Source organism: Antennarius striatus, chromosome 6 (assembly GCF_040054535.1).
Source record: "Antennarius striatus isolate MH-2024 chromosome 6, ASM4005453v1, whole genome shotgun sequence".
NCBI classification, from domain to species: domain Eukaryota; kingdom Metazoa; phylum Chordata; class Actinopteri; order Lophiiformes; family Antennariidae; genus Antennarius; species Antennarius striatus.
Window position 1 is genome coordinate 11,631,004 of NC_090781.1, and position 26,353 is coordinate 11,657,356.

The window sequence follows — 26,353 nt, forward strand, 5'->3', positions numbered from 1 at the left end:
ATTGATATGCGTAGAATACTTCCAGATGCAGGCCTGTTGTCGTAAAGTCCCCTCAGGCTCTGGAATGATCCGGATTGAGCAGCAAAAGTAAGAAGATGCCAAACGTTGGACCATCAAGTTCGATCAGATCCTTTATTCTCCGGCAGCTCATGCTGACGTGTTTCATCCTTCAGGGAACCAACAGCAAAGTGTACAGACAATCAATATTTCTCTCATTCATGCATCACCTCTTCAACTGTTGCCCTGCACCCCTTTTTCTGCCATAATTATAAGTTTATGATTTAAAACTATTTGGTTTTCTGGTTTTGGGATTTGTTTGGAGCAAAGTCTGGAAGCTCCCTCATCTGCAAATAAAAAAGTGAAATGATTTTTGGTGCCTAAATCCGTTCAAAATTTTCAATGTAGAAAACTTCAATCAAATATCAAAATATTCATCTCACTCAAGACATTCCAGCCACTACTTTTCTCATTCATACTTTCTGTTATACATATCTACAACTGTTCAAAGAATTTCTCAAACATAATTAATTTTTCAACTTCTTACTGCTCATTTATATTTTCAATTAGTAATACTAACTACACTAAATTTTCCACAGAAAATTGAACTGTCATTAGTAATCAAATATTTCCCTAGTATTCATGCAACCTTCAAAATCAACAGTTTGATATAATTTACAGAAACACTTTGACTTTAGATTGGAGAGCTGTTTAAATTCTAAAAACAGTATTGATGAATTACATTTAAACCCACAGCAATTACTGAACAGCCTTAATGTTAATATTTAAATGTAGGAGATTATGTGCTGCTTCTGGTAATAGCAAGCTTGGAAACACAGGAAACACAGTTGTGGTTCCAGGATATTGAGCACCATTTATAGAACACGCCTCCTGATGAGCTCCCATTTCAGACAGACTGCGTTGCAGACAAAAGCAAATCTTTGCAGTTCTCTGACATTTTTGAAGCTCACATTTCCAAATTTATCAACCTATCCACTTTTTCAGCAACTTACTTTGGATGCTCACAGCGAGGTCTTCTCAATTATTAACCGCTAGTTCTCTCATCAGACAGACGTGTTCAGAGGTTGGACTATGCATTCTGAGCAGACGTATCCATACAACACAACACCGACATGACATTTAAGAGAACCTGTTATTGCAAGGCATTATTAACAATACTACAGTCACATGATCAATCAGTCAAACAATCAATCAATCCATCAATCAATCAACCAATCAATCAACTTTTAATCACATCAACAGACATTTCCATGCTAACTGAATCAGTAACTGTGACAGGTGTGTCTCCATCTGCTGAGGAACACCTCCAGATGTAGCCGACAACAAAAAACTGTGTTTGGGGTCATTTTCTGTTTGACTGTAACATAAATGTGGTACATTCTGATGGTACTTTGCATGTCAGCTGATGGAGCAGTCTCAGTCAGATGTTATTCTGGAGATTATATGAGATCCATGAAGACATATCCAGCTTAAAAGACGAGACTTAAACTCTAATAATAAAAAAGATCTGACCACAAGGTCTAATCAGTGGCTGATGTGGAACTTTGGTTCTCCACTGTTGAGGAAACACGAGTGTAGCTTAAGTAGAACTCAGGTACAAGGACGCTGCACATTAGGGCCACGTTAAAATCTCTCTCAATGAAAATATACAAGAAATATCAATTTCTTCAGATAAGGTTTCTCTATTTTATCGATCCTACAGGACCAATAGCAGCAGCACAGTGTAAATTATTCATCATATTTATTGGCTAAAAAGTACAGTACCTAACATCTTATTCTGAGACAGATTTATCACGGCCAACTTCCATCCTCACATCGGCCTACTTAGAGGGGAACTCATAAACCCATCGAGGACAACCTTAATAAGACAGAAAATTGAAGCCCAGATAATGAATAATTTTATGTTTTTAATTAGGTAACAGACAAGAGGAGTGTCCCGCTGGAGGCGGCCATGTCTAATTGCTGCACCTCTTAGAGTCGTGTGTGTCCCGTAAGCGGGAGCACACTGGCGGTTCCCTCCACCGCCTCCTGACATCAAATTCCCTCTCAGGCCGTTGTCTTAGACAAGGCCAGCATGTCTGTGTTGTGGCTCTACAGTGGCAGGCAGTCCAGTGGCCTACATTTGCACACTTGACACACTAACCTACAATAGTGAAAGAAGGAATCCCTTGAAAAGTGGGCGAGCCATCCCACTGAGTCCAAAAAACAGTGACATTATCTGATAGCACATATGACAGAAGATACGCTGCAACAATAAAGATGCCCAATCAACTTCTTCATGTACGGCTGTATTTTAAAGCAAACGTCCTCAGACAAAACATTTGATAACAACTCCATAGGTCATTGACACATGTAGGCAACAGTGGAAATTTTCATTTTTAAATAGAAAGTGATTATCCAACCTAATTTGGATCTAATTTGGGCTGATGTTCATTAACAGTGAGTGAAGCCTGGATATAATCCATCACAGTTTAAAGCTCATAGAGAGAAGTCACTTAGTGCGTGAATTGCTCTGAGACTCAAACACCCCAGTGAATTTGAAGTGTGGAAAGAATTATCAGGAGACCTGAAACTTTTTTTTTTTTTTGCTCATTAATATAAAAATAGAACTCCATGGTGTTAGTTTAATGATTATTTGAGGCTGCTGTAAGAACAGATGATGTTGATAGAATATTTTGTCAATTCACAAATATTCTGAACTCTTGAGTCACAATAAATGTAACACTAGATTAAAAGCCTATGATATGTGTTGATAGGAACGTAAACACGACATTGTCAGCAACAATGTCAGCTTAGAAGGCCTGCATTGGTCATTGATTGCAAACCGAGCGGAAACATGCTCTGGTGGACGTATCAGCATGAAAATCAAGCGGGCAGAACACACTTAATTTAAACAGAACAACGATTTATCCACACTTTTATCATTTATGTAGGGCAGTGGTGGGCGTGTGGGCACCTCCCACTTGAGCTGGATACAAACTACACCTGATTGAGAGTCTCTGTCAGTGTCAGCGTCATCACTGGAGGAGACACATTTCACTTCCTACCAGGTAAGAACATTTACTGCTCAAGTAACTCAATGTCTTTACAGTCCGTAGCAAGATGATGGCGTCGCAACCGAAAAAGAGACAATGGACATTTTGTGCTTTCATGTGCTCATACCATAAAAAATAAGAATGTATGTAATTAAGTGTACATTACTTTGTGATTTGAAAACTTTTATACCTCATTTGTATCTAGTTCTTCCATCTTTATGCTGACTTATTTTATTGATATTAATATAAAATGTTTAGGTCAGGGAATTTAAAGAAATAATAAACAAAAAGCAAGTCCTCCTCTCTGAGACCTTTGGTACTGTTTGGTGAATTATGACTCATTTAATTTCTATAATCTTCATTCATTCATTCATTCATTCATTCATTCTCTACCGTTGGTTCACTTATGACGGGTTGTGCTCAAGCCAAACCCAGCTGACTTGCGGGCGAGAGGCAGGGGACACTCTGAGCATGACGCCAGTGCACTGCGGAGCATTCCTATGATCTGTAATCCTTAATTTAAAATGTAAAACAAAGCTAAAATGATCTGGTATCCTTCATGTGGCCCCATAATGAGCTGGCACCCCCAACTGGGGTGTACTCCGCCTCTTGCTGGTGGCCAGCTGAGATAGGCTTCAGCAAACCTGTGTCCCGCAAGGTGGATAAACGGCTGTAGACGACACGATTGTGACCGTGGATGGATGGATGGATGGATGGACGGATGGATGGATGATCTGTCTGTCTGATCAAATTATTAAAGAATCAAAGTCTTCCATTTGGCTTCAGGTAACTAACCGCGCCACATCTTTAGGAGGACATGTATGCTGAAATGATAGACTTAACATTGTCTGTCTGAACAAACATCATGAATGGATAACATCTCTGCCACCAGAAGCTATAGGACATTTCCCTCATGATGACACACCGGTCCCCTACATTATCCGAGGCGCAGAAGAAGGAGCTGCATGAAATGGCTCTGCGCATTGTTTCTCCGGGAAAAGGCATCCTGGCAGCGGATGAGTCTGTGGGTATGTCAGACTCTTGACTGTAGAAATCACACACCATCGACAGAGGCACACAGACATAAAAGAATCAAGTGCAAAGAGTGCATAACATCTATGATGTAACATGTATAATAATGTCTTGTGTAACATGTTGACACAGGTAGCATGGCAAAGCGTCTGGCCCAGGTCGGAGTGGAGAACACAGAGGAGAACCGCAGACAGTATCGGCAGATTCTCTTCAGTGCAGACGAGCGCATCAATGGCTGCCTTGGAGGAGTCATTTTCTTCCATGAGACGCTGTACCAGCACTCTGATAACGGCGTACCCTTCGTCACAATGATCAGGGACAGGGGCATCCTGGTTGGCATCAAGGTGTGGAGTTTACTGCCAAATGAGCTACATGTGGAGTATCAAATCAGCAAATGCTACTGACCCAAATGTCATTTCATTCATTACAAAGAAAAGACTTTTATTTTCACATTGTTAAACCTCATAGAATTTTATAAATCAGTGCTCATTCTAAGATTGACGCCTACGATGTATTACAAAAACCTCGGGCCAGATTCATTTTTAACTTTGTGTTACAGATGTTGATATATGACTCATGCTGTGCATGGTTGACTCTGACTTGTGACTGCAGATTCAACAATTGTTTTTTAAAGTGTTGCAGAGCACATGTACAGAAGTACATCATATAATAATGTTGGGTATTAGTGCCGATACACTGCCTTCATACTGTCATTTTTAAATTGAGATTATAACATGATTCTGTTCTCTATTGCTTATCCTTCAGGTTGACAAAGGTGTTGTTCCTTTAGCAGGAACTTATGGAGAAACCACCACACAGGGTCAGACTTGTCAGCTACTTTTTAATCAAATGTTCAAATATCCCATACAATACATATTTCATTCATAATGTTATTTAAACCTGTTTTACAGGCTTAGACGGGTTATCAGAGCGCTGTGCACAGTACAAAAAGGATGGTGCTGCATTTGCAAAGTGGCGCTGTGTGCTGAAAATCAGTGACACCAATCCATCCAAACTGGCTATCACTGAGAATGCAAATGTTCTGGCACGCTACTCCAGTATATGTCAGCAGGTCAGAATCTAATATTACTGCTATAAATTATAGGAAAATCTTCACATTGATCTAATGATGCTCTTTCTTCTTGACCAGCATGGCATTGTGCCCATCATTGAGCCTGAGATTTTGCCTGATGGAGATCATGACCTGAAACGGAGCCAATATGTCACTGAGAAAGTGGGGTTTCCTGCCTCTTACATGCTGCATATGTGTGATGATAATGTAATAATAACAAGAGAGAGGAAGGGGGAGGTGAAAATAATACTTGGTTCTACCAAACTCTGCTTTTGCAGGTCCTGGCTGCTGTGTACAAAGCCATGTCAGACCATCATGTCTACCTGGAAGGAAGTCTCCTCAAGCCCAACATGGTCACTGCTGGGCACAGCTGCTCTACCAAGTACAGCCCAGAGGAAGTTGCTATGGCAACTGTCATGGCCTTGCGCCGCACCGTTCCCCCAGCTGTCACAGGTAAACCAGGACAGGATTTTACACAGGTTATTTATGAAGGTTTGTACTAAACAATAAGAAACTGACGTGTTACTCTTGCCACAGGAGTGGCGTTTCTCTCAGGCGGACAGAGTGAAGAGGAAGCCTCTGTCCACCTCAACGCCATCAGCAACTGTCCTCTGGCCAAACCCTGGATCCTAACCTTTTCCTTTGGTCGGGCCCTGCAGGCCTCTGCTCTCCGAGCCTGGAGAGGACACAAGGAAAACGAAAAAGCTGCAACTGAGCAGTTTATCAAGAGGGCAGAGGTACAAGTGCCTCGTTCCCTGCAGAAATGTTATCCTGATCTGATCCTGTACTGCCAACCAGAGTTTAATTAATGTCTGCTCTGTTGTCAACAGGTGAACAGCCTGGCTTGTCAGGGGAAGTACCCAGTTGGTGATAAATATGGTGAGGTTGGCCAGCGCAACTATGGCTCCAGTTATGCATACTGAATAGCTTGAGTGGGCACATTTAAATTAGTACAGTATTATGCTCTCCATCCACATAACAATGGTTCATCATTAGGCAGCATCAGAATTCTGACACTTATAATATTGTATGACAACACAGGGCAGTATGTTGCACAAATAAAAATAGTCAGACCATGAATTTGGGTACATATTTTACGTACATGTATTTATTGAAAGACGCCAGATTTAATTGTTTTATGGGTGTATTATGTTCATGACTAAAACCATATAATGCTGCATATTTTTCAAACTTTAACAAAACCTATTTGCTGTGTGTTTGAAGTAAATTCAGCTCTGCCTGCACATGGTGACATGAGTTTAAATCAAGCATGGTATACTAAATACAGTGAAAACCTGTATGTGTTCTGGTTTTTTTAGTGGTCACACTCAAACATTGTTTCAAGATTAGCTTCAAGCTAGTTCACATCTGCAGCCTTTTGGCGGAAAGTACAATCAGCACAACAACAATGCACAATGTGATTTATTTCTTTTGTGTTGTCAGAATAGTATTATCCAATAATCAGATGCTTTAATAGTCTTGTAAGCATGGGTCAAATTCCACTTTCAAACAATAAAAATGATCAGGTTATAGCTGGTGTGGATAGTTTTGTGTCAGACTTCAGCCTCACAGTCACATGAGTCACAGTCGCTCACACTAACACAAATCAACTGCAAAACAAAGGGTTTTTGTTTTTTTTGTTTTTTTTGACAAATAGCACCATGACTGTAGCAATCCCACATAGCCTAACAATCTCGTGGAATATTTTCTCAGATGAAAGATTTACACGATCCTCCTTCTGAAGGTCTTTGGTTTCATCGAAAATTGTAAAAAAAATTTAATGGAACTCTTTAATCTAGTATACTTTCATTATTACGCTATTAGATTAACATTATATCAGTTCATAAAACTTATATTTTTGCATTAGAAAATGTCAATAAATTATTTGACACAATTTTTCTCTGAGACAAAATTAATCCAACAGAAGCAGATACAACTCTCAGGTTCTCGGAGAGTAAAACAATAATTTAACAACTGGACAAGATTTTCTGTTATGTTCTGATGAATGCCTGAAGAGAAATAGATGTAATGAAACCTTCTTTTTGTCCTATGTTTAAGAAGAGGATTAAGGCCACATAGACATTAACTCTACCATTCTAGTGTGCAGACCCTAAAGTCCAAAGTCAATGTTGTCAAAGAAACCAAAGAATTCTGCCTTATTCTCAGAATTCTGACTTTATTCCCAGAATTTGTGCATTATCATAATATACATGTTGCATTCAAGATAGGACTCACTTCCATCATACTTAAACAAGCATAAATTAAATGTACACAGTGAAATTTGTGGCATGACTGAAACAGTTCATATACATAGAGACTTCCAGATGGTGAGCTAGGGTGTGAAGGCTCCAGACGTTAGCTGACAACAGTAGCTTTCAGATACCAGACCCGCGTGGCTGACAAAGAAGAATGCTATTTTCTGTCACCTCCATCAACATGCTCATTCTTCGGTTTCTTCCAGACAGTTTATGACCAGAGGTGAGAACATTTGGAAGGTGGATTGACAAGTCAAGAAAGATGTCTGTGAAGGTTTCTCGGACATTCTCATTGTGGCTGTTTGGAAACCAAACAGCCACTCAACAAGTGGCTCACAACAGAAGAGCCAATTCCTAAGGACAGGACTTGGCGGTCTTCCTTCACCTCAAGGTGTCATTTCAGGACACCAATATTCAGATATTGCACAGGGAGGACAGATGGTTTGATAGAAGAGTAAAATAAGCCACACATGTCAAGGTAGAGAAACCATTCGTGGGCTTGGGGGGTGGTCTGTGACATCATCTGTTTTTTATTTACAATCAGGTACTACTTGGTAGATTGACTCATGTGAAGTGGCTCATGCTAATAGCAATCATTAGCATTCAAGGGCTCGATAACATCTTTGACATTTGTAATTTGACGACCACCATTGACAATCCCTCTCCCTCTCCCTCTGGGTCTTTCAACGACCATCGTTGAGGAAGCCAGGTGAGTCTTGGCAATGTTCATTGGAATATGAATAGCACTGACCACACCTCACAGTTTAGAAGCTGAGGCAGCACCAACCACCACCAGAACTGACTTTGAGTGACTGATGGATTGATTTAAACAACTTGAGACAAGTCATCTGTGTAGGTTCTCAATCATCCAGGTCATGCTTATCTGAAGTTGTTTAAATCAATCCACTGGACATCTAAAAAGTTATCTGAAGATGTTTCATCTCTTATACAAGAGGCTGAACTCTGTGATGTGAGGTCAGTGCTATTCGTATTAAACCAACCATTTCCAAGACCTGTCTGGCTCCTCAACAATGGTGGTTGGGAGTGTCAATGAATTGTAAATGAATTGTGAATATCACAGATGTCACTAAACCCTTATATGCTAATGGTGGTCACAAGCATGAGCCACTTCGCATGATTCAATCTGCTGAGTTGGGGAGTTTTGAAGGAAACTGATTGTAAACAGGTGAAAGATGATGTCCAGAAAGGGCAAACTTGTCCTTTACATCCTCTCTGGTAAACTTCCACGTATCTGAATCAGTCAAGCAATAACTTTGCCTTCTGTCTCAGCTAAACTTTCTCATCACTTTGCTGGATTGATACCAGGCTTGCACAAAACTTCATGTTATTGCTTTAGAAAAAAAAATATTACTATCATTATCAAATTTCAATATTTCTTAAGAGTTCTCTTAAGAACTCCCTATTGGGGTATAATGCAAAAATACTTTGACAACATTAAACACAACACATCTCTGAAATAATTTCAAAAGACATGCAGTGAACATTCATTACATAATTAAACTGTTAAAAATTATTGCTATCAATAGGCCTTTTAAATTGACGGACTATTTTCTGATGCGGATATATCTGCTCTGGCTGAAGTGTTGCCGCCATTAATGCTTCGTAAAGTAGTTCCGCTCCTCCCCCCCCAAAAAAAGGAGTGGAGAGCGCTCTGCTGAGAGTATTGTCCACCCAGTGAATATTCTGCACGCTGCAGTGGAAAACGGCGCCAATTTAACTGCTTTCTTGTCTCTGGTTGACGATCTGCGAGCTTTCGGACTTTGATGTTTTCGTAACTCCGCGAACTGCTTTGGATCTTGCAAACACCAAATCGTTAACCTTAGTTTGAGAAGCAGGCTAACGGCGAGATATGTCGGGTGTTGTGCGAGGCCCCGCTGGAAACAACGATTGTCGAATTTATGTGGGAAACCTTCCTCCTGATATTCGCACAAAAGATGTTGAGGACGTCTTCTACAAATACGGAACAATTCGAGATATCGACCTGAAGAACCGGAGAGGGGGGCCGCCTTTCGCCTTCATTGAATTCGAGGATCCCAGGTGAGGAGCTAACTTGTGGGGCTAGCGTTAGCACCATTGTGTGGCTAATAAACTCGTATGCTGAGCACAGGACTCGCGGGCTACGGCTATGACTTGATCCACATGTACTAAGCTAAACATGTGGACGTGGTCATTTCACTTTCCATTTCGACTGCATTTTTATTGAAGTCTGCATTATAACCTTAATTATAAATGGCAGAAGAACACACACTTAAATCTATGTACTATGTCCTAAGCTGTGTATCTACCCTACCCTTCATGTCCACCTAAAACGTGCAGTACTATGGTACATTTTATAATATGCAGCTATTTTCGCTACGTCTTTGGAGGTAAATGTGTCATTGTTCTTTATGTATATTGTATTTGTGTGTAAATATAATTTGTTCAATAAACAAATTGTACACACTGGATTATCCAACGTTAATCAGCTCAAGCTAGCCGCTAAAGTGGCTGTTGGCTAACGTATGAGTGCCGCGTCTGCATTCACCGTCTGTGGTTCCTTCGTGTCAAAGTAGTTAAATCGCCCCCGCTTTGTTCGCAGGGACGCTGATGATGCAGTGTATGGACGCGATGGTTATGACTACGACGGCTACAGATTGCGTGTGGAGTTTCCACGGAGCGGCAGGGGTTCAAGAGGCGGTTTCGGTGGGATCGGTGGCGCTCCCAGGGGCAGATACGGGCCTCCGTCCAGACGCTCAGAGTACAGGGTCATTGTGTCAGGTAAGCATGGCAACGAGTCAGTCACTGGTTTTGTTAATACACTGGTTGTTACTAAAGCAAAGGACGGAGTCTGCTGTGAAATCACTGGTGTTTCTGGTTGTATGTAAGGCAGGACGCAATTTTAAAAAAGTGATAAGTGGGGTGTATTTGCACAGGTGAGAGTTGGTTTTGACCATCAGTTAAATCTGGACAAATGTGATTAAGTTTGTCTCCATTTGATGGATATTTTTTAAGTACTCATTTTAGATGGCTGTCGCAATTGAGGTAAAATGAGATTAAAACCAGTCACTCTTATATAAAACAGTAGTACGCCCTGTTGTGAAAGGAAACAATTAAACTTGACTCATTATTATAAACTTCAAACACTGCTACCTAATAAACTGCTGGGCAAGTAATAACTTTTAAAGGTTTATTTCAGTTGTACATTTTGGCCAAATTATGCAAAAATGCTAGAGTATGCTTCAATAGAATGTTGTAGGATGAAAGTTAATATTGAAGTTGTGTGACAGATATTTGCATTTGTTTTCTTTGGTTTGCTTATTCTCACGTTTTAGGCACATTTCAATTTTGTTAGTTTTGAAATTCTCGGCTCAGATTTACCTATGATTGAGGTTATGGTGTGTCTACATCGGAACAAATTTCAGTTTTTTAGTAGTGGGAGCATTGTTTCTTTGAACATAAAAAGTCTCCACCTCTTCTCCTTTCGGCATTTCCCTTCAGGGGTCGCCACAGCGAATCACTTGCCTCCATCTAACGTTGTCTTCTGCATCCTCTTCTCTCACACCAACTACCTCCATGTCCTCTTTCACTACATCCATAAACCTCCTCTTTGGTCTTCCTTTAGGCCTCCTGCCTGGCAGTTCAAAACTCAGCATCCTTCTACCAACATAATCACTATCTCTCCTCTGAACATGTCCAAACCATCTCAGTCTGGCCTCTCCACCTGTTATGTCAAATTAACATGCTGCTACAAAATTAAATGGAAGACTGCTCATCCTAACATTTTCTATTTAGAAATTGCCTGCTGTCAGCTGAGGTCATTTGATGTGTTTTAGGACTCCCTCAGAGTGGCAGCTGGCAGGACCTGAAGGACCACATGCGTGAAGCCGGTGATGTGTGCTACGCCGACGTTTACAGAGATGGAACTGGAGTTGTAGAATTTGTGCGCAAAGAAGACATGTCCTATGCTGTTCGAAAACTGGACAACACCAAATTCCGCTCACATGAGGTATGTGTACTGATTTGATAATCATGGATAATATTTCTTTGCTGTTGAGGTGAGTACTTAAAGAAATGCTGCAAATTTGAAGCACACATGGCCCCCATTTCTTTATGTGGTATTTCCACCATAGGAAGGAATCTTGTCTTTTCAATGTCAAGTTCTCTTGTGTCTGCCAGGGAGAGACTGCTTACATTCGTGTGAAATTAGATGGTCCTCGCAGTCCAAGTTATGGAAGATCACGTTCCAGAAGCCGTGGCAGCCGGAGCAGGAGCCGCAGTCGCAGCGCCAGCCGCAGTCGCAGCAATTCCCGTGGTCGTGGCAGAGGATCGCCCCGCTACTCTCCTCGACACAGCCGCTCTCGCTCCCGTTCCTAAACATTTCTACCAGTGATGTTTTTGCCTTTTGATGTATTCCCTCCTGTTTTTACCTTTCATAAGTTTCTCCAGTTATCACCAATCAATTTTTAATTTTTGCATTTCATGTCCCGATGTCCTTTTTGGATGATCTTGGTATGTAGGTGTACCTTTCCCTCTTCCCACCCTCTGTCTTCTTTTCTTTCCTTTTAACTTCTTTCGGTGTCAATTACTTCGATAGAATTATGCCGTATTGAACTTCAAAAACGTTGAGTTGGTATAGCTTGCACTCAGTGTTTTTGCAAGTATTGAAGATTGAGTTTCTTTATTTTTTTAATTAGCTTCTCATTGGATATGTGGGGTGGGCTTTTTGAACGGAGAGCCCAATGCTTAACTGTATTTTACCCTTGTGTCTTCCTTTAGACATCTGAAGAGAAGGATTAAAGTGATTTGGAATAAAACCATTGTGGAGCACATTTCATTTGTATGGTCAGGATAGGACATCTAATTGAGGAGCAATCAGGTCGAGGCCATGGTACGCTTCATATTCCATAAATTGAACATTTAATAGGTTGTCATATCATGCATGTCATAAACAAAGCCATATGTGCTGTACTTTGTTGTGTGTATATACAATTTTTTTAACACGCTACTCTGGCTTGTGACAGAATAAGCAGTCCTAGATCAAGTGTTGTGATGTAAGTGTAACAACTTTGCTGTCAAATGTAAAAAAAAATCTGAATCTCATTTTGTTGCAAAACGTCCCACTTTTAACTTAACTGTCCTTATGTTCTAACTTAAGGGTAGTGTTGTTTTTCTTTTTTTGGCATTTTTTTTTTTACTTGATCTGACATGAGTGCTCAAAATGGTTAAATTGGGCTCCAAAATCTTGACATTATTCTAACAGTCTGCCTCTGATTTTCTTCCTGGTATTTCAAGGTTTTGATTGGAGGAGTGGCTCAGTGGATCCCAATCCTTGGAGCTGGATGAGTGGATCGATTAGGGAAGGGATAGGCAAGGATGGATGCTTGGAACGGGATCAGTTTTCCAGGATTCAAATGAAAGTTGAATTCAGAACTAATTAACGGGAGTCCCAGAGCAACTTTTTTCTATTAGGCCCCAACATGCCTATTTAAAGTTTTTCAATGATAATGGCTTTATTTTACAAGAAAACGAAACAGAGGACCAGGAAGTTGGATCAAAGGATGGAATCGTAGATGCCTGGTATGAAGGAATTAAAAATTTGGGTGGTTGGGAGCGGGCTTTATTTGGGAGTAGTTTGTTTTACTTTGCTTAATCTTTCTTTTTCTCTCAGCATTTTCAATAAAGCATTTTCAAACCAGGACATTTGGCTTGTTTGTTATGACAATCATATCTTAATGTGTTGTAAATAATTTAAGGTTTCCTTTCATAAAGTCATAATCCAGTTCTAAATTGTATTTAAGACTTAAATTGTAAACAAATGCAGCAAATATTTCAACGGCACGAGTAGACATTTTCTTTGTCAACATGTTTAATGGAAGGTTGACGTGAGACAATTTTCAGTAACGGCTAGCCAACTTCCCTTAATTCTTAAGACTATTCACAGAACTCATTAATTTTTAACTGCTTCATCCGCTGTGGTGGGGAGCTAGAGCCAATAAATTTATGCAGCCCTGAATCACACCAGAAGTGCCTCGAAGTGCTTTAGAGTAAGAGAAGAGGAAACCAACTGAACTGCAGAGACCAAGCATAGAACACCTTCAGCCATGGTCACACCTGGTGGTGAGATGTTCTCTTTCCTGGAACAGAAATGCAATCTTGTCTGTGGTCACAGCTGGTGGCGTGGAAGTGTTGGAGGTGGACTAACTCCAAATCTAACCCTGTTGGGGGTTGAAGGTCTTACTGCAGGAAGCTGTAAGATTGTAGTTTGTGATAAATGGATGACCGAGAACTTCCTCTTATCAGGGTACATTGCCAACATGGCCTTCAGGAGCTCGATGCACTGCGGCCTCTCCACTGCTTCTTTTCCAGCCCCACCTAGTTCAAGAAACAAATCCACCATCAGTCACTGACCCTCATGATCCCTGAGAAAATCAATTACAGTGAAAAAGCAAAGAACTTTTCACTTCTACTGTTTTCAGTTTGTCCAGAGATTGGATCCTGTCACCCGTGGGACGTTTGATAGGTCTGATCGTAGAGTGAAGATCCTGAAAAATGGAAGCAGCAAAAACTTCAAGGGAAAGCTTTCTGAAGGAAAGCATAAAGTATTTGTGTTTGCTTGACTGTCAGAAAATACTTTGCGGCTGTAAACATGTTAATGGAGTTGAGAAGTTTAATGATGTACTCTTGAGTATCCACTCAGATTCAATCTTGGTTAAGAAATACACTCAAAATCCCCTCATTGAGAAGATGATCAGGCGACCTGCCAAGGTATTTGACCTTTTTTGCTATCAGGAGATAAAATATAGCTTGTGTTTGCAGCGCCACCTGTCCCCTCTTCTGAACTTCCTGCTCATGCGTCGTACAGATTGGTAATGATTTGTCATCATACAGAAGACATGTTCAGTACAAGTCAGAAAAATACAAGAATATGTCAAGAGACTGGGTGCTGGAGCCTTGTCCAGCAGCCTTCTCGGTCTCCAGAACACTGACCTGACTGAACAACAAATAAGTAGACTGAGTACAATGGATATCTTACCACATGATTTTCATAAAACAGATACATTCAAGACCCCCTTCATGACCCCCATCACACAGCCCAAAGACCACATATCAACGGCCTCACAAAAGGGTAGGCCGAAATAAACTTCTGGAGCCTCAATGTAGAAAAAACAACATGTATGTCACATATAAATATTCTAGTTGCTCTTACCCCTTTACAAGTTGCTTATTGGAGGCGCACCTGCCGCTCTACCCTCCCCTCACCTGCATGCCCACAGGCCGCTTGTGTATGTGTGTGTTACGGGCCTGTACACACTATGTATAGATGAATGCCATTACTAACCTGTGTGTAGAGTGGACTCCTAATTTTCCTTCGGGGACTAATATAGTTTATAAAATTAATATTAAATTAAAAATGCTTCATTGGGAGGTATGATCAATGCTTTCATAATTCTTGAAGTCATCTTCCAACTCTGGATCATACCTATCCGTCTAATACTTCTGTTTCTTCTTCATTTGTTTCTGTTTTGTCTTTCGATCTTCAATGATGATATTTCTTGGTGATACTTCTCCATGGATCACCCCAAAGGACTTCGGAAAGTCAAATCCCGTGGCCATCTGCAGAGAACGGGCATCATACCTTCTATTTTCCACAGTTTAAATGGGACAATTATTGGCTAGCTATCTTTATATCAACTGTGGTCATACCTGTTGGATGATGTGTCTGATGTCATCTAGGCTCAGAGTGTCCATGTTTGTGGCGACATATTTCTCCAAGTCAATGTCTAATCAAAATTACCAGGACCTACCTCATATCAAATTACCCATTTGCAAACATGACTGCCATCCAATGGCCCATGGCCCACAATCACACTGTCAGGCTTGTTGTCAATCACATCAAATCACTATCGCCACAGGAACACTTTATTCTTATTTCTGTCCCTAATTGTGTTTGTGTCAATACTAAGTACAAAGGATGCACAAGACACTGTTGGCTAATTCTGAACAAGTGGGTCTTTAGAGAAGTGATGATTACATCCCATTTCAAAGCGGTGATGTATTGTAATTGTCAGCTGTTCTGTGTTCGTCTGTTTGTCCGTCCGTCCCTATGTTAGTCCACCAAATATCTTCGCAACCGTTGTAGATAAAAAGATGAAACAAAAAGCATGTTACTTGGGTGGCAAAGGGGATGAAAATAATATTATGAGCTTGACCTTGAGAAAACTATGTTACGGTCAAATTTCAACTTTTGTGTGCTTAGGAACCGATAGCATAGAAAGACAAGGGAGAAGGCCAGTGTGACTAAGACCATAGATCAAAGCTAGTGCTTTGATCAATGACAGTAGGTCAGAGCACTAGCTTTGATATTTGACCTATGCAAGTAGGTCAGGGTAAAATTTTGAATTCAGGGGTGGTTGCGGGATGTTGCAGTCTGACTGCATTGGTTCTTGTTGGTCTTTAATGTCCTTTTGTCACAATGGAACATGTTTTCATTACTTTCTTTTATCTCTAAAATAAAAATGAGATGAAAGCTGTTGGCACACACCAGGGTTAGTCCATTCACGCTAACATTCACACTGTGGTACTCATAGCATACTAGACACCATTGGTAGCAGTGTCCATTCACACCATCACTGACACCCCAATCGGAACCGATACTGAAGCAAAAGCCTTCATGATCATGGGTCCTCTGCCATAGGCCTGAGAATCTGATGCTCTGCCAGTATCTTAGCTGTTTCTAGGACCGTGTTCTTCTGAACTGATGCTTCACAAGAGAGAATGAGAATGATTTATTGTCATTATACACAATGTACTGTACAATGAAACTTAAAAAAACAACTGTGGTGGTGCAAAAATAGGTACAAACAATCGAAAATAACAGTAAAATATATAGACATCAACTAACGACAGAGCTCATTTGATGCTTGTGGCCCTGAGCAGACGTCTAGTGTTATAGATGTCTGGAAGACAGGACAGCTGTACTCCCATGATGCTCTGTGTTGACTTACTGACCCTTTCCAGAGCCTTAATGTCAGCCTGACAGCTGCTCCTGAGCCACACCAGGATGATGTTGGTGAGGATGTTCTCCACAGAATACCTCTAGGAGGACAGCAGCAGATCCTGGAACACGTTGACTCTTCAGTGACTTTAAACAGTACAGGAGCAGTTGTCAGGTCATTGACCGAGCACCAGGTAGTGAGGTTCAGGCCATCCTCCCTGAAGGCTGTCTCATCACTGTTTTGAGATGCAGATGGTGCTCTTTGAATCTGCCCTCCCAGTTTGGGGGTCACTCCACCTAGCAGTGGCTACTGCTAGGGGTAGATCGCAGGAGCGACTTGGGGTCAGTCTACACCGCCTGGAGGGGCTGGCTCTCTGGTCTTGTTCAGACTGGTCGCCTATATGTGATTTTTAGCCCATGCAGATTGACATTGATCAGGTACACACCGATCAGGTATGGTGGACTATGACGTCTTATCAGCAACGTGAGAGCAAGGTGCTAGTAGGAAGAGCATCACACATTACGCAGCAGTAAAAAATAGAAGAAGTTCACAATGCCTGGTGTGTGCGAGATTTTCTCCACTTCTACCGGACAGTGATACCACCAATGAACTAAGGTAACAAAATGTCATTTTTGTCGTTGTTGCCGCCGTCGCAATTATATGACCTCACACATTACGGGCACTGAACAACGCCTCCGCCCCAACATCGTCGTTACAGCAACCTATCAGATTGGCCCATAATGTGGCCCAGTCTGAACAGAGGCAGAAAGCATTTGCACATTCACTAAAAACAGTGTGAACAGTCAGCCCTAAAAATCAGATATGGAAGGAAATCCGATATGCCTGCAGACTGAACACAGCCTCTGTCACAGCTACTGGATTTGACACTAAGGTGTGGAACCGGGGGTCTGTTTTGTGATGCAGGTTAAGTGAAAATTTTGAGTCTGTTAACTCTGAGTTTCCGGCTTCGCAAAGGGAGGTAACTTAACTCTGAGAAAGAGGAGTAACTCTGGTCTGGTTCACGAAGAGAGGTATCTCAACCTCTGTGTCTGCCAGCAACACCTGTGACCTGTATTTTGGATAAGTGGTTGGAGATTGGACGGTTCTGATTGTCATTTTCAAGATGATGAATGAATGAAGGATGTATGGATGTCTACAACCCATCTGACCACTAGAAACTAACCTGCCATCTTGTCTGACAGGGTTCTGAGAGAGTGGAAAGAGCTGGTGCCATTAGACAAGGTTCAAACTGTAGATAACAGATAACACCAACAACAGTAAGTACTGTATATTCACTGACTGGAGCTCGCACAGACAGAACAAGCCTACCCACGTCCAGGGTCTCACTTCCTCTTAGCCTTTAGCGGTGTATATCGTGAATGATGCATTGTGGGATGAAATAAGATGCCGGCAGACAGCAGCTGGAGAAAAACGCTTGCGCCACACAGGGGAAGCTGCGTCTCAGCCAATGACAGCGCGAGACATGTAGCAGAGGGGCGGGGCCTGTGGGAGCAGCGCAGCGGAGAGACAACCTACCTACAAGCTCATTGTGTAAATCTTTAAAAAGCAATTAGCTGCAGCAACATCTATACCATCAGCTGCCTGTGGTTACTGTATATCATTTTCTGAAGGAAGTGTCAGCATACCGTTCAAGCAAAGGTAAGAAATTGTGCAAAAGCTTTACATGCATGCATGGCATATTTATGATTCGAGTTTTTCCTCTGATGGTGAGCTTTTTTACTGTCTTAAATACGACTGGTAGGACCTCTTTATAACAACTGGCGTATTTCCCCCCCCCCCCAGAGCAGATGATTACTTTTAATACTTTTTCTCGGTTATGCAGAAACCGCGTATTTGAAATGTATCCTAAAAGTGATTTGGCCAACTACCGTAATTTAACTCCACCTGTATCAAGTTTCGCAGCCAATCCATGAAACGGTAAAAACGGAGGATGTCGCTCATAACACAGATGGAATCAGACGAGTTTAAATTGTGATGATCTATCAGTTTAAATGACAAAAAAAAAAAAAAAAAAAAAAGCCAAATCATCTGCGTATAATTGATGTAACGGCGGCCTAAAACCTTCCCCATCACCACGTGCGGTGTTAATTTTCAGTGCAGTGCCGTCGGAGTGAACGTGCCTCTTCCTCCCTCACCAGGCATCATCATCATCATCATCACCATCAACCATGACTGACAGGAAAGCCGTGATCAAGAACGCAGACATGTCCGAGGACATGCAGCAGGATGCGGTGGACTGTGCTACCCAGGCTATGGAGAAGTACAACATAGAGAAGGACATCGCAGCCTACATCAAGAAGGTGAGACAGGACGCAGAGGTGGATTCAAGTGGAACGCTGCGAGCTACGCTCATATATAGATATGTTTTGCCATTGAGGAAATGACGTGTCACTGCTCAGAGCTGTAGATTTTATCACTGAGGTCATAGGTCTTCAGGCCATCCTCAAAACTTGGTGTGGAGAAGTAAAAAAAAAAAAACAGATTAAAAATGTGAACATTCCAGATCTTCAGACATGGATTAGTACTTGGTACTTGGATCCAGATCGCCGTTGTGTAATAACTGTGTATGCAACAAATCCTAAAGTTGGAAGTAATCTTTGAACAAACAAGCACCAACAAAATATTGGCTCCGTGCAGAAATGGTAAAACTGCAATTCAAAGTACTTAAAAGGAGACAGATTAATATTAAACTATATTTAGTCTTTAATTCCCTTTGTCCTGCATTTCCTCTCACGTCTTTGTCTGTTCTTGTCTATTAAAGGCTAAAAAAGCCCAAAAAGATTCAAAGATTATATCTGGAACAAGTCATTGATTGATTTTTTTGACTTAACTTTTTTTTTACAATTATTATATCTGAATTCATAGCTGTGACCTTGGTCATGACATGTTAGGCCTGATTTGCAGCCATTGGTTTTGGAGTTTGATTTGGTATTCACAGATTGTCCTCTTGATCCTTTTCAGGAGTTTGACAAGAAGTATAATCCCACCTGGCACTGCATCGTCGGAAGAAACTTTGGCAGCTACGTCACTCATGAGACAAAGCATTTCATCTACTTCTACTTGGGCCAAGTGGCCATCTTGCTCTTCAAGTCTGGCTGAGAAGTCTGGCGAGTGTTGAGGAGTTTTTCTCCATGAGGCTAATTTGGAAATGCACTGGTGGCTGATGTCTCCCATACACTAATAATGACATACCATTATGATGCAAAACCAGCCGTGCGCAATTGCATGGACTATACACCATTTAATATGTATGTTACACTAAGTTTACTTTTCAGTAGTTGCCATGTGAACGCAACTAAAGTAGTTTTTGTTGATGCTGATAAATCCTTGGTTGTAAAAGATTACAGCGTGGCCCTTGATTGTATGATACAGGAAAGCTGTAGAATGTAGTTTTGCATCTGCTTTCCTTTTCAAGTGGTGTTGCCAGACTCTTCATGAGAGTTTTTAGATGGTGAAATCATACCACGTGCACCAGTGTGTAACAATTCATCGAGATTTTAATGTACGACTGTGGTGAGACGTTAATTAATGGGGCAAAACAGTTGATGGCCTTGTCAGGTCTCCTGGAAGAGCACACAGCATGATTTACTTTATTACTGCCGTCTTACTAATTAAAAGAAAATATGTTGTCTATACATGCTAGTACAAAAGTTTTAAAGTTTTTTAAATTTTGAGTTGCATAAAGTCCCCATCTGATGTGAAATATTGGCATCCTCTTTCAGGAAAAACGGTTGACGACTTCAAACACACTTGACATTTGGGAAGAAACAAGCCAGTGCAAACATTTCCAGGGATGTTTAATTTGCTCTTTAAGTTTTCACTGTGAGGGACGGTGGAGCAAATAAAGCTCACAGACACAGACCTTAGCCTGTAATGTCTGAGTAGTAACACTACAGACCAGTGACCAAAATATCCCAACTCACCTACCTGAGTTCCAGTCCCACGATCCTTTCTTAAGTGTCGCTAGACTTTAACTTTAACTTTTCAGAGTGTAGATATTGGACTGATGTTTGTCTCGTACCAGTAATCGCTGTAGGGAAGGTGATTTAGATTGAACCTCAGCTGGTCAGCTCCATCGAGGCGACCGTCCCCCTTTTGTGTCTCAGATGATTGTGTTGTCTTGTGTGGCTTGTGTGGCATTAATCCCTCACCTTTATTTTTTGCATTGCTATTGTAAGTAACTGCCAGACACGCAGGAAAGGCAAAGCGTTTGCGGCTCTTAAAACAACTGCAAGCAGGTGTATCTCTTGCCAAGTGTGCTGATTTTGGGGTTTTCATTTTGTCATGTAGATATCTTTAGTTTGAAGCGCAACATGTTTGGGTTCCTGTGAGACATGTTTCAGGAGGGCAAATCGGAAGGGTTTAGTGCATGAGTTGGATAACACCACACATTTCCCATCATGTGTAAAGACTGAACCTTGATTCAGTTTTTCTTTCCCCTTGTTCAACAATGGGTGAAATATGTATCTTCAAGTGTTAGCTTGGATAGATATTGTGTTTGCAGGAAGTCTTCCTTACTATTGTCAGTGTAAACCGATTCAGTTTTGTTTTTCTCTGGCATGTGTTTTTGCTCTGTATCTGTAGAAATTGTTTCAATGCTGTTTGAATTTGCACAAAACGTGTGCCTGTCATAGCTCTCAACTGTAACTGGCTTGAGTACAATTGCACTTCATTAGAATTATCCATTAGGTTGCTAAAGAACCAAAATAAAAATTAATTGTTGACTTATTACACTGTGGCCTGCATTATTTCCAGTGAGGGCATAAATGAATACTTTAATCCCACAACCCTGATTCAACCAAACAAATCGGAACTTGTACAATATTTATTTTCATAAATACAAAATGTTTTTCATTCTCAAGTCTCAGTCATGCATGTGCAAAAATGGAGAGAAGTTCACACTTTGAAAATCTGTGTGGGTAAATAGTCCAACGCTTGAACATTTGTCAACATGCAGCTGTGATGGATTTGATGTTTCAGCATCGACAGCCCATCCAATGAAAATCTGCAGAAGTTTCTGTTTATGAGGGATGACACTGAATATCCCTGACCTGGGATCCCTCATGCACCAGGGTATGAAACACCAGCATGATTCTATGATGCATAGTAATGCATGGGCTCATGATGGGGTTGGGGGTGTTGTTGGTGACTGTGTAGATTCAACAATACATGCTACCTTCTAGACGACATCTTTTCAGTGACATTTGTGTATTTCATCAACTAAACTCTGACAGATTCTGCACATCAATAACACCAGCTACTAATTATGTACTTTAATTATTCATACAAATATGTATTTGATAAATTGCATGTACAATACATACACTTCTTCTTCTTTTCCTTTCGGCTTTTCCCTTCAGGGGTCGCCACAGCGAATCAATTTCCTCCATCTAGCCCTGTCCTTTGAATCCTCTTCTCTCACACCAACTACCTTCATGTCTTCCCTCACAATACATACACTAACTTAGCTAAAATATATTTTTTATAAATTGGTAGCTCTTTTTTGTCACTGTTGCTAACAGCTTATTTACTGAGGAGTTGCTTCAATGATTCTCAGAGAGAAAAAAAGTGTATTGCCTGGACCGTGAAGCCATTCTAACTACTGTAGTTAGTCATGTGTGTTTAACAGCAGCTCCTGCCCACAAACTGCAGGCATATGTGGCAAATAGCAGCATAACAGCGCCTCTAGTGGAGAAGAGCGGTAACAGCAGGGAACTGTAATTACACAGCAATATGTATAAAAAGTAAGCAGCAGAAAAAGTCATCAGTGTAGGCAACTGAACCCTTTTTCACAGTTACACCGGGTTGATTTATGGCTTGTGTAAATAAAAAAAAAGAGCAAACACTGTGTATTGAGCTGTTTTTAGAGAATAACGTTGTAAATAGAATAACTGTTAGTTTCAGACTGTTATCAAGTAAAACAAGCAATTTGACAAAAACAGTTTTGTGCTATTTTCTCAAAAATAACGGTCTCATTTAAGTTTATGGTCTTTAATCCATCATGATATGCCTTGTTCAACGATTCAAATACATGTGATATAGAACCCTTTAACACCTAATGGTGATGTCACATTAACCATCAGTACCTGTAGGATGTTTCAGTTTCTAGGAGATTTGAGGTTTTTAAATGTAATAATGTTATTACCTTTTAGTAATACAGTAATCATGCCACATAAATTGCAAAACCACGGATAGTCAAATGGGACAGCTGAAACCCGTAGCCTGCAGAGCGAGCTGAGGAACGAAAAAAAAAAAAAAATGAAGCAGATTCTATGTAATTTTCCATGCTTGTGTTCCAAACCTGTAGCACACAGTACATATTATGGAGTTTATTATTTCTGAGTTCTTCTGAACAACTGAGAATCAAGTGGTGTGTGAAAAACAGTGAGACCTTGACTCATTAAGGAGGAGCATGACTCATGTGAGTGTGACATTGGCTTCTGTAGTTTGCTGCCTTGAGTAGATACTAATTCCTTTAACGTGGGTTGCACAGATTTGATTTGATTTATTTATGTCTACTGTAATTATGTCCCGCTTGAAAGTGGGATGTAATTGTCAGTGTTCGTGTGTTCGTCCGTTCGGTCGTCTGTTTGTTTGTATATCCACCACATATCTTCGCAACCGTTGCAGATACAAAGATGAAATAAAATGCACATTACTCTGGCGGCAAAGGGGATGAAAATGAGATGATGGCCTTGACTGCCTTAGTTCTTGTTTGTTTTTGCATTCTTCATGTGGATGGATTCCATTAAGATCATAAAAACAAAACCCTGGTATCTGAGTCAGACTCTCTGGGTCTGTTTTGTTGGTCTGAACATGCAGTGTGTGTGTGTGTGTGTGTGTGTGTGTGTGTGTGTGTGTGTGTGTGTGTGTGTGTGTGTGTGTGTGTGTGCTCACACAGATCACAACCACAGATGACAAACAGGAACAGAGGCTTCGCCTCAAAGATTGTGTGTGTGCACTGCAACGTGATGTAAATACAGTGTAGAGAAACGATTGTGTGCTTTTCTTCAAATCATGACAGCCCTACCTAACCCTAACCTACAACAGGAGAACACCTGGAGATATTTTGTACTACAGATGTCGTCGAACAAAGCAAAGGATAGCGAGTCAGACTGAAAAAAAGAATGTGAAATTATGATTTACAAAGTTCTTCATATGTGAGTGTGCATGAAACATGCAATTCAAGGAAAAAGGACAAAAACACATGTAAAACAAGTAAATAAATGCACATTAATATTGATAATATTAATAATAGTATTGTTCAAACAGTTGATTGTATTACATTTTTAGAACAGAAACTGAAAAAAACATGCAAAAGAGAAGCACACACTTAAACGAATGACTAATAGACACAAATAACTCAGTGTGACACACATAAACAAAAATAAATAGATGAAAGCTGATACACAAGGACAGACTGACTGCAGCATGAGAGGCTGTTACTGTTATCTCCTGGCTTTGACTGTTTCTCAGCCTCTATCAGTGTTTTCCATGTCTGTTTTTCTTTCACACAGCCTCTCAGCTCGTCACACAGAGAATTAATTCATATGATGAAGCAATAGATTGATCACATGGCAAAAAACAAAATCTGATTTATTTTTGTTTGTCAAATGTGGTGAGATAGTGAAATCAACAAATTATTGATGACTATATTCAGATTCAGATCTTAATCAAATGAGACAATTATCTATCCATAAGCTCCCACGTGCGTCTTTTCTCTACCCTTGCATGGTCACTATGGAAATCAGAATAACCAGGACTGCACCAAACAGACTGTTGTTTTGGCTCAGGCTGCAAAATTCCCTACTAGTTTGTTCAGAACACAGCTCTCATTGATGCAGTGAATGTTTGTGCTCCGCAGTTGCCTCATAGACTGTGAGATGACCAGTGGGTGGACTTAACAATGGCATATCAAGGAGGCAAATGACTCAGACTCAAACATCAGGCATGTTGATAAAAAATGGAAAAAGGTGCCACATGAATATGCTAATAGCAGCAGCTGAGCGCAGGGGCCAGAGCGACATGGTGTAGGATGAAGTAGATCTTCATTTTTTTATTTGTTTTTTTTTTTTTTTGCTTATCAAAGAGGTTCTCAACCGTTTGTACATCTTCCAGCTCCTTTAGTGTGATCCTGTGGACTGTCGATGAGTATTACTACTATGCTATGGCCATTGTTATCATGTCAGTCATATCCGTAGCTATCTCTCTGTACACAGTTAAAAAGGTGAGCTGCATAAATGTTAATAACACAGTGTCAGAACTTTTAGCAATTTTTTTTGTGTCTCACAACTTGACTGTAATGTTAAATGTATGTTTAATCCAGGTTTACTGAAACATTATTTTTTCCCATTTTACTTTCGTGTTAAGACATTTATACCAAGACACCTCAATGGCTACCGTCTAGGTAGATAAAAGCATTTAGATATTTTTGTGATGTGTTTTTTGTTGTTGTATCCAAATAAATAATCCGAATTGTGAGCTTTTATGAAGGATAGTTCATAGTTCAAATTTCAGAGAGGCAACTTTTCAGACGCATTGACTTTTTCTTGTAATCTTGGAAATGCAAATGGAAAAAAAAATCATAACTACCAGTGGTCTGTCTGCTTTGCAGTGAAATTGAGTGTTATATCACAGCTCAGTCAGGGTTTTCCTCACAGAAATATCAATCTGTTGCATTACACTGTACACATGGTCTATTGACTATGTTCATGTTAATCCAAACTTCTCATCACGGCAAAAAGACACAGTTGATGGTTGCTGCCTACAAAGTCAAACAGATACCACCTTACGTTTTCACAGGTGGTTGAGCAGCTGTCTGAATAGTTCTAATCTGTTCTTTGTTCCTTTTCCCCAGCAATACGTCATGCTTCATGACATGGTGGCAGCTCACAGTATTGTCCGTGTGTCTGTATGCCGAGCCAACAATGGTCAGTCAACGTGTCATAATGCTGTTTTCATTCATTTATTTCTCTGATCGCTGCCTTGAGTCATTTAAACAGTATAATAATAGTTTAACAGTATAACTGCCTGCTCAGCTTCCAGCTTTACAATTCAAAACCGACCATCACAATTTTTCAACGTTCAGCAGATTATTACTGTGTTCTGCTTTCATATGCACATGTATATTTTTCAAGGACATAACTAAAGATCTCTCCATACTCTATGGGAAAACAGTACTGATTCAAAACTGAACCCATTGCTGCTGAATACACATTGTACGCTGTTCAATTCTGATCCCCCTTGTGAGCGTGAATGCTGCGCGACTGTCAAAACACAACGTTTAAAATCATCTGCACAGATTGTTGCTGTGGCTGAATAGATCATGGGGTGGGGAAAGTGAAAAAGCAGTGCTTGCCCTTCTTTTGTTCGCACCACTGAGCTTTCAATGAACGACCCCTGCTGCTCCATTGGAGAAGCTCATTTACACCAAACAGATTCTACTGAGTTTGAGGTGTTTTTTTTTTTTATTTCTCCCTGCAATTTAAAAATAAACACAAAACAAAATAAGAAATAAATATTTTTTACTGCATTGAGAGGCAGAAAACCCAGGTGAATTATTTGAATCATTCACCTGAATAACAATGACTGTACATAGACACTACATGAAGTTTGAGGAGCTCAGTACACAGTAAACATATCAAAGTTTTTGCTTATAGATAGATAGATAGATAGATAGATAGATAGATAGATAGATAGATAGATAGATAGATAGATAGATAGATAGATAGATAGATAGATAGATAGATAGATAGATAGATAGATAGATAGATAGATAGATAGATAGATACTTTAATAATTCCAAGGGAAATTCGGGGTGACATCTGCTCACAGAGATACAAATAAATACACATAATAGTGACGAAATTGGCACCGACAAAGACGTCGCATAAATTACATAATTAGCATAATGACATAGTTATA

At 40.4% G+C, this 26,353-nt stretch overlaps 3 protein-coding genes across 3 annotated transcripts; all 3 read left to right on the plus strand.

Moving 5' to 3' along the window:
• The first annotated feature begins 3,969 nt into the window (after positions 1–3,969).
• On the plus strand, positions 3,970–6,080 carry aldoca (aldolase C, fructose-bisphosphate, a). The gene is made up of 8 exons (XM_068317339.1): positions 3,970–4,081; positions 4,218–4,429; positions 4,851–4,905; positions 4,997–5,157; positions 5,236–5,319; positions 5,436–5,610; positions 5,695–5,894; positions 5,988–6,080. Exons 1-8 carry the CDS (start codon positions 3,970–3,972, stop codon positions 6,078–6,080), a joined length of 1,092 nt encoding a protein of 363 aa, XP_068173440.1.
• A 2,988-nt stretch (positions 6,081–9,068) lies between these two features.
• Positions 9,069–13,110, plus strand: srsf1a (serine and arginine rich splicing factor 1a). The gene is made up of 5 exons (XM_068317594.1): positions 9,069–9,470; positions 10,012–10,190; positions 11,246–11,418; positions 11,589–12,300; positions 12,705–13,110. The coding sequence occupies exons 1-4, from the start codon at positions 9,283–9,285 to the stop codon at positions 11,784–11,786; spliced, it is 738 nt and encodes a 245-aa protein (XP_068173695.1). The 5' UTR covers positions 9,069–9,282; the 3' UTR covers positions 11,787–12,300; positions 12,705–13,110.
• A 4,802-nt stretch (positions 13,111–17,912) lies between these two features.
• Positions 17,913–21,158, plus strand: dynll2a (dynein, light chain, LC8-type 2a). Its single transcript, XM_068317595.1, has 3 exons — positions 17,913–18,067; positions 18,568–18,729; positions 19,391–21,158. The coding sequence occupies exons 2-3, from the start codon at positions 18,598–18,600 to the stop codon at positions 19,526–19,528; spliced, it is 270 nt and encodes an 89-aa protein (XP_068173696.1). The 5' UTR covers positions 17,913–18,067; positions 18,568–18,597; the 3' UTR covers positions 19,529–21,158.
• Positions 21,159–26,353: the final 5,195 nt, after the last annotated feature.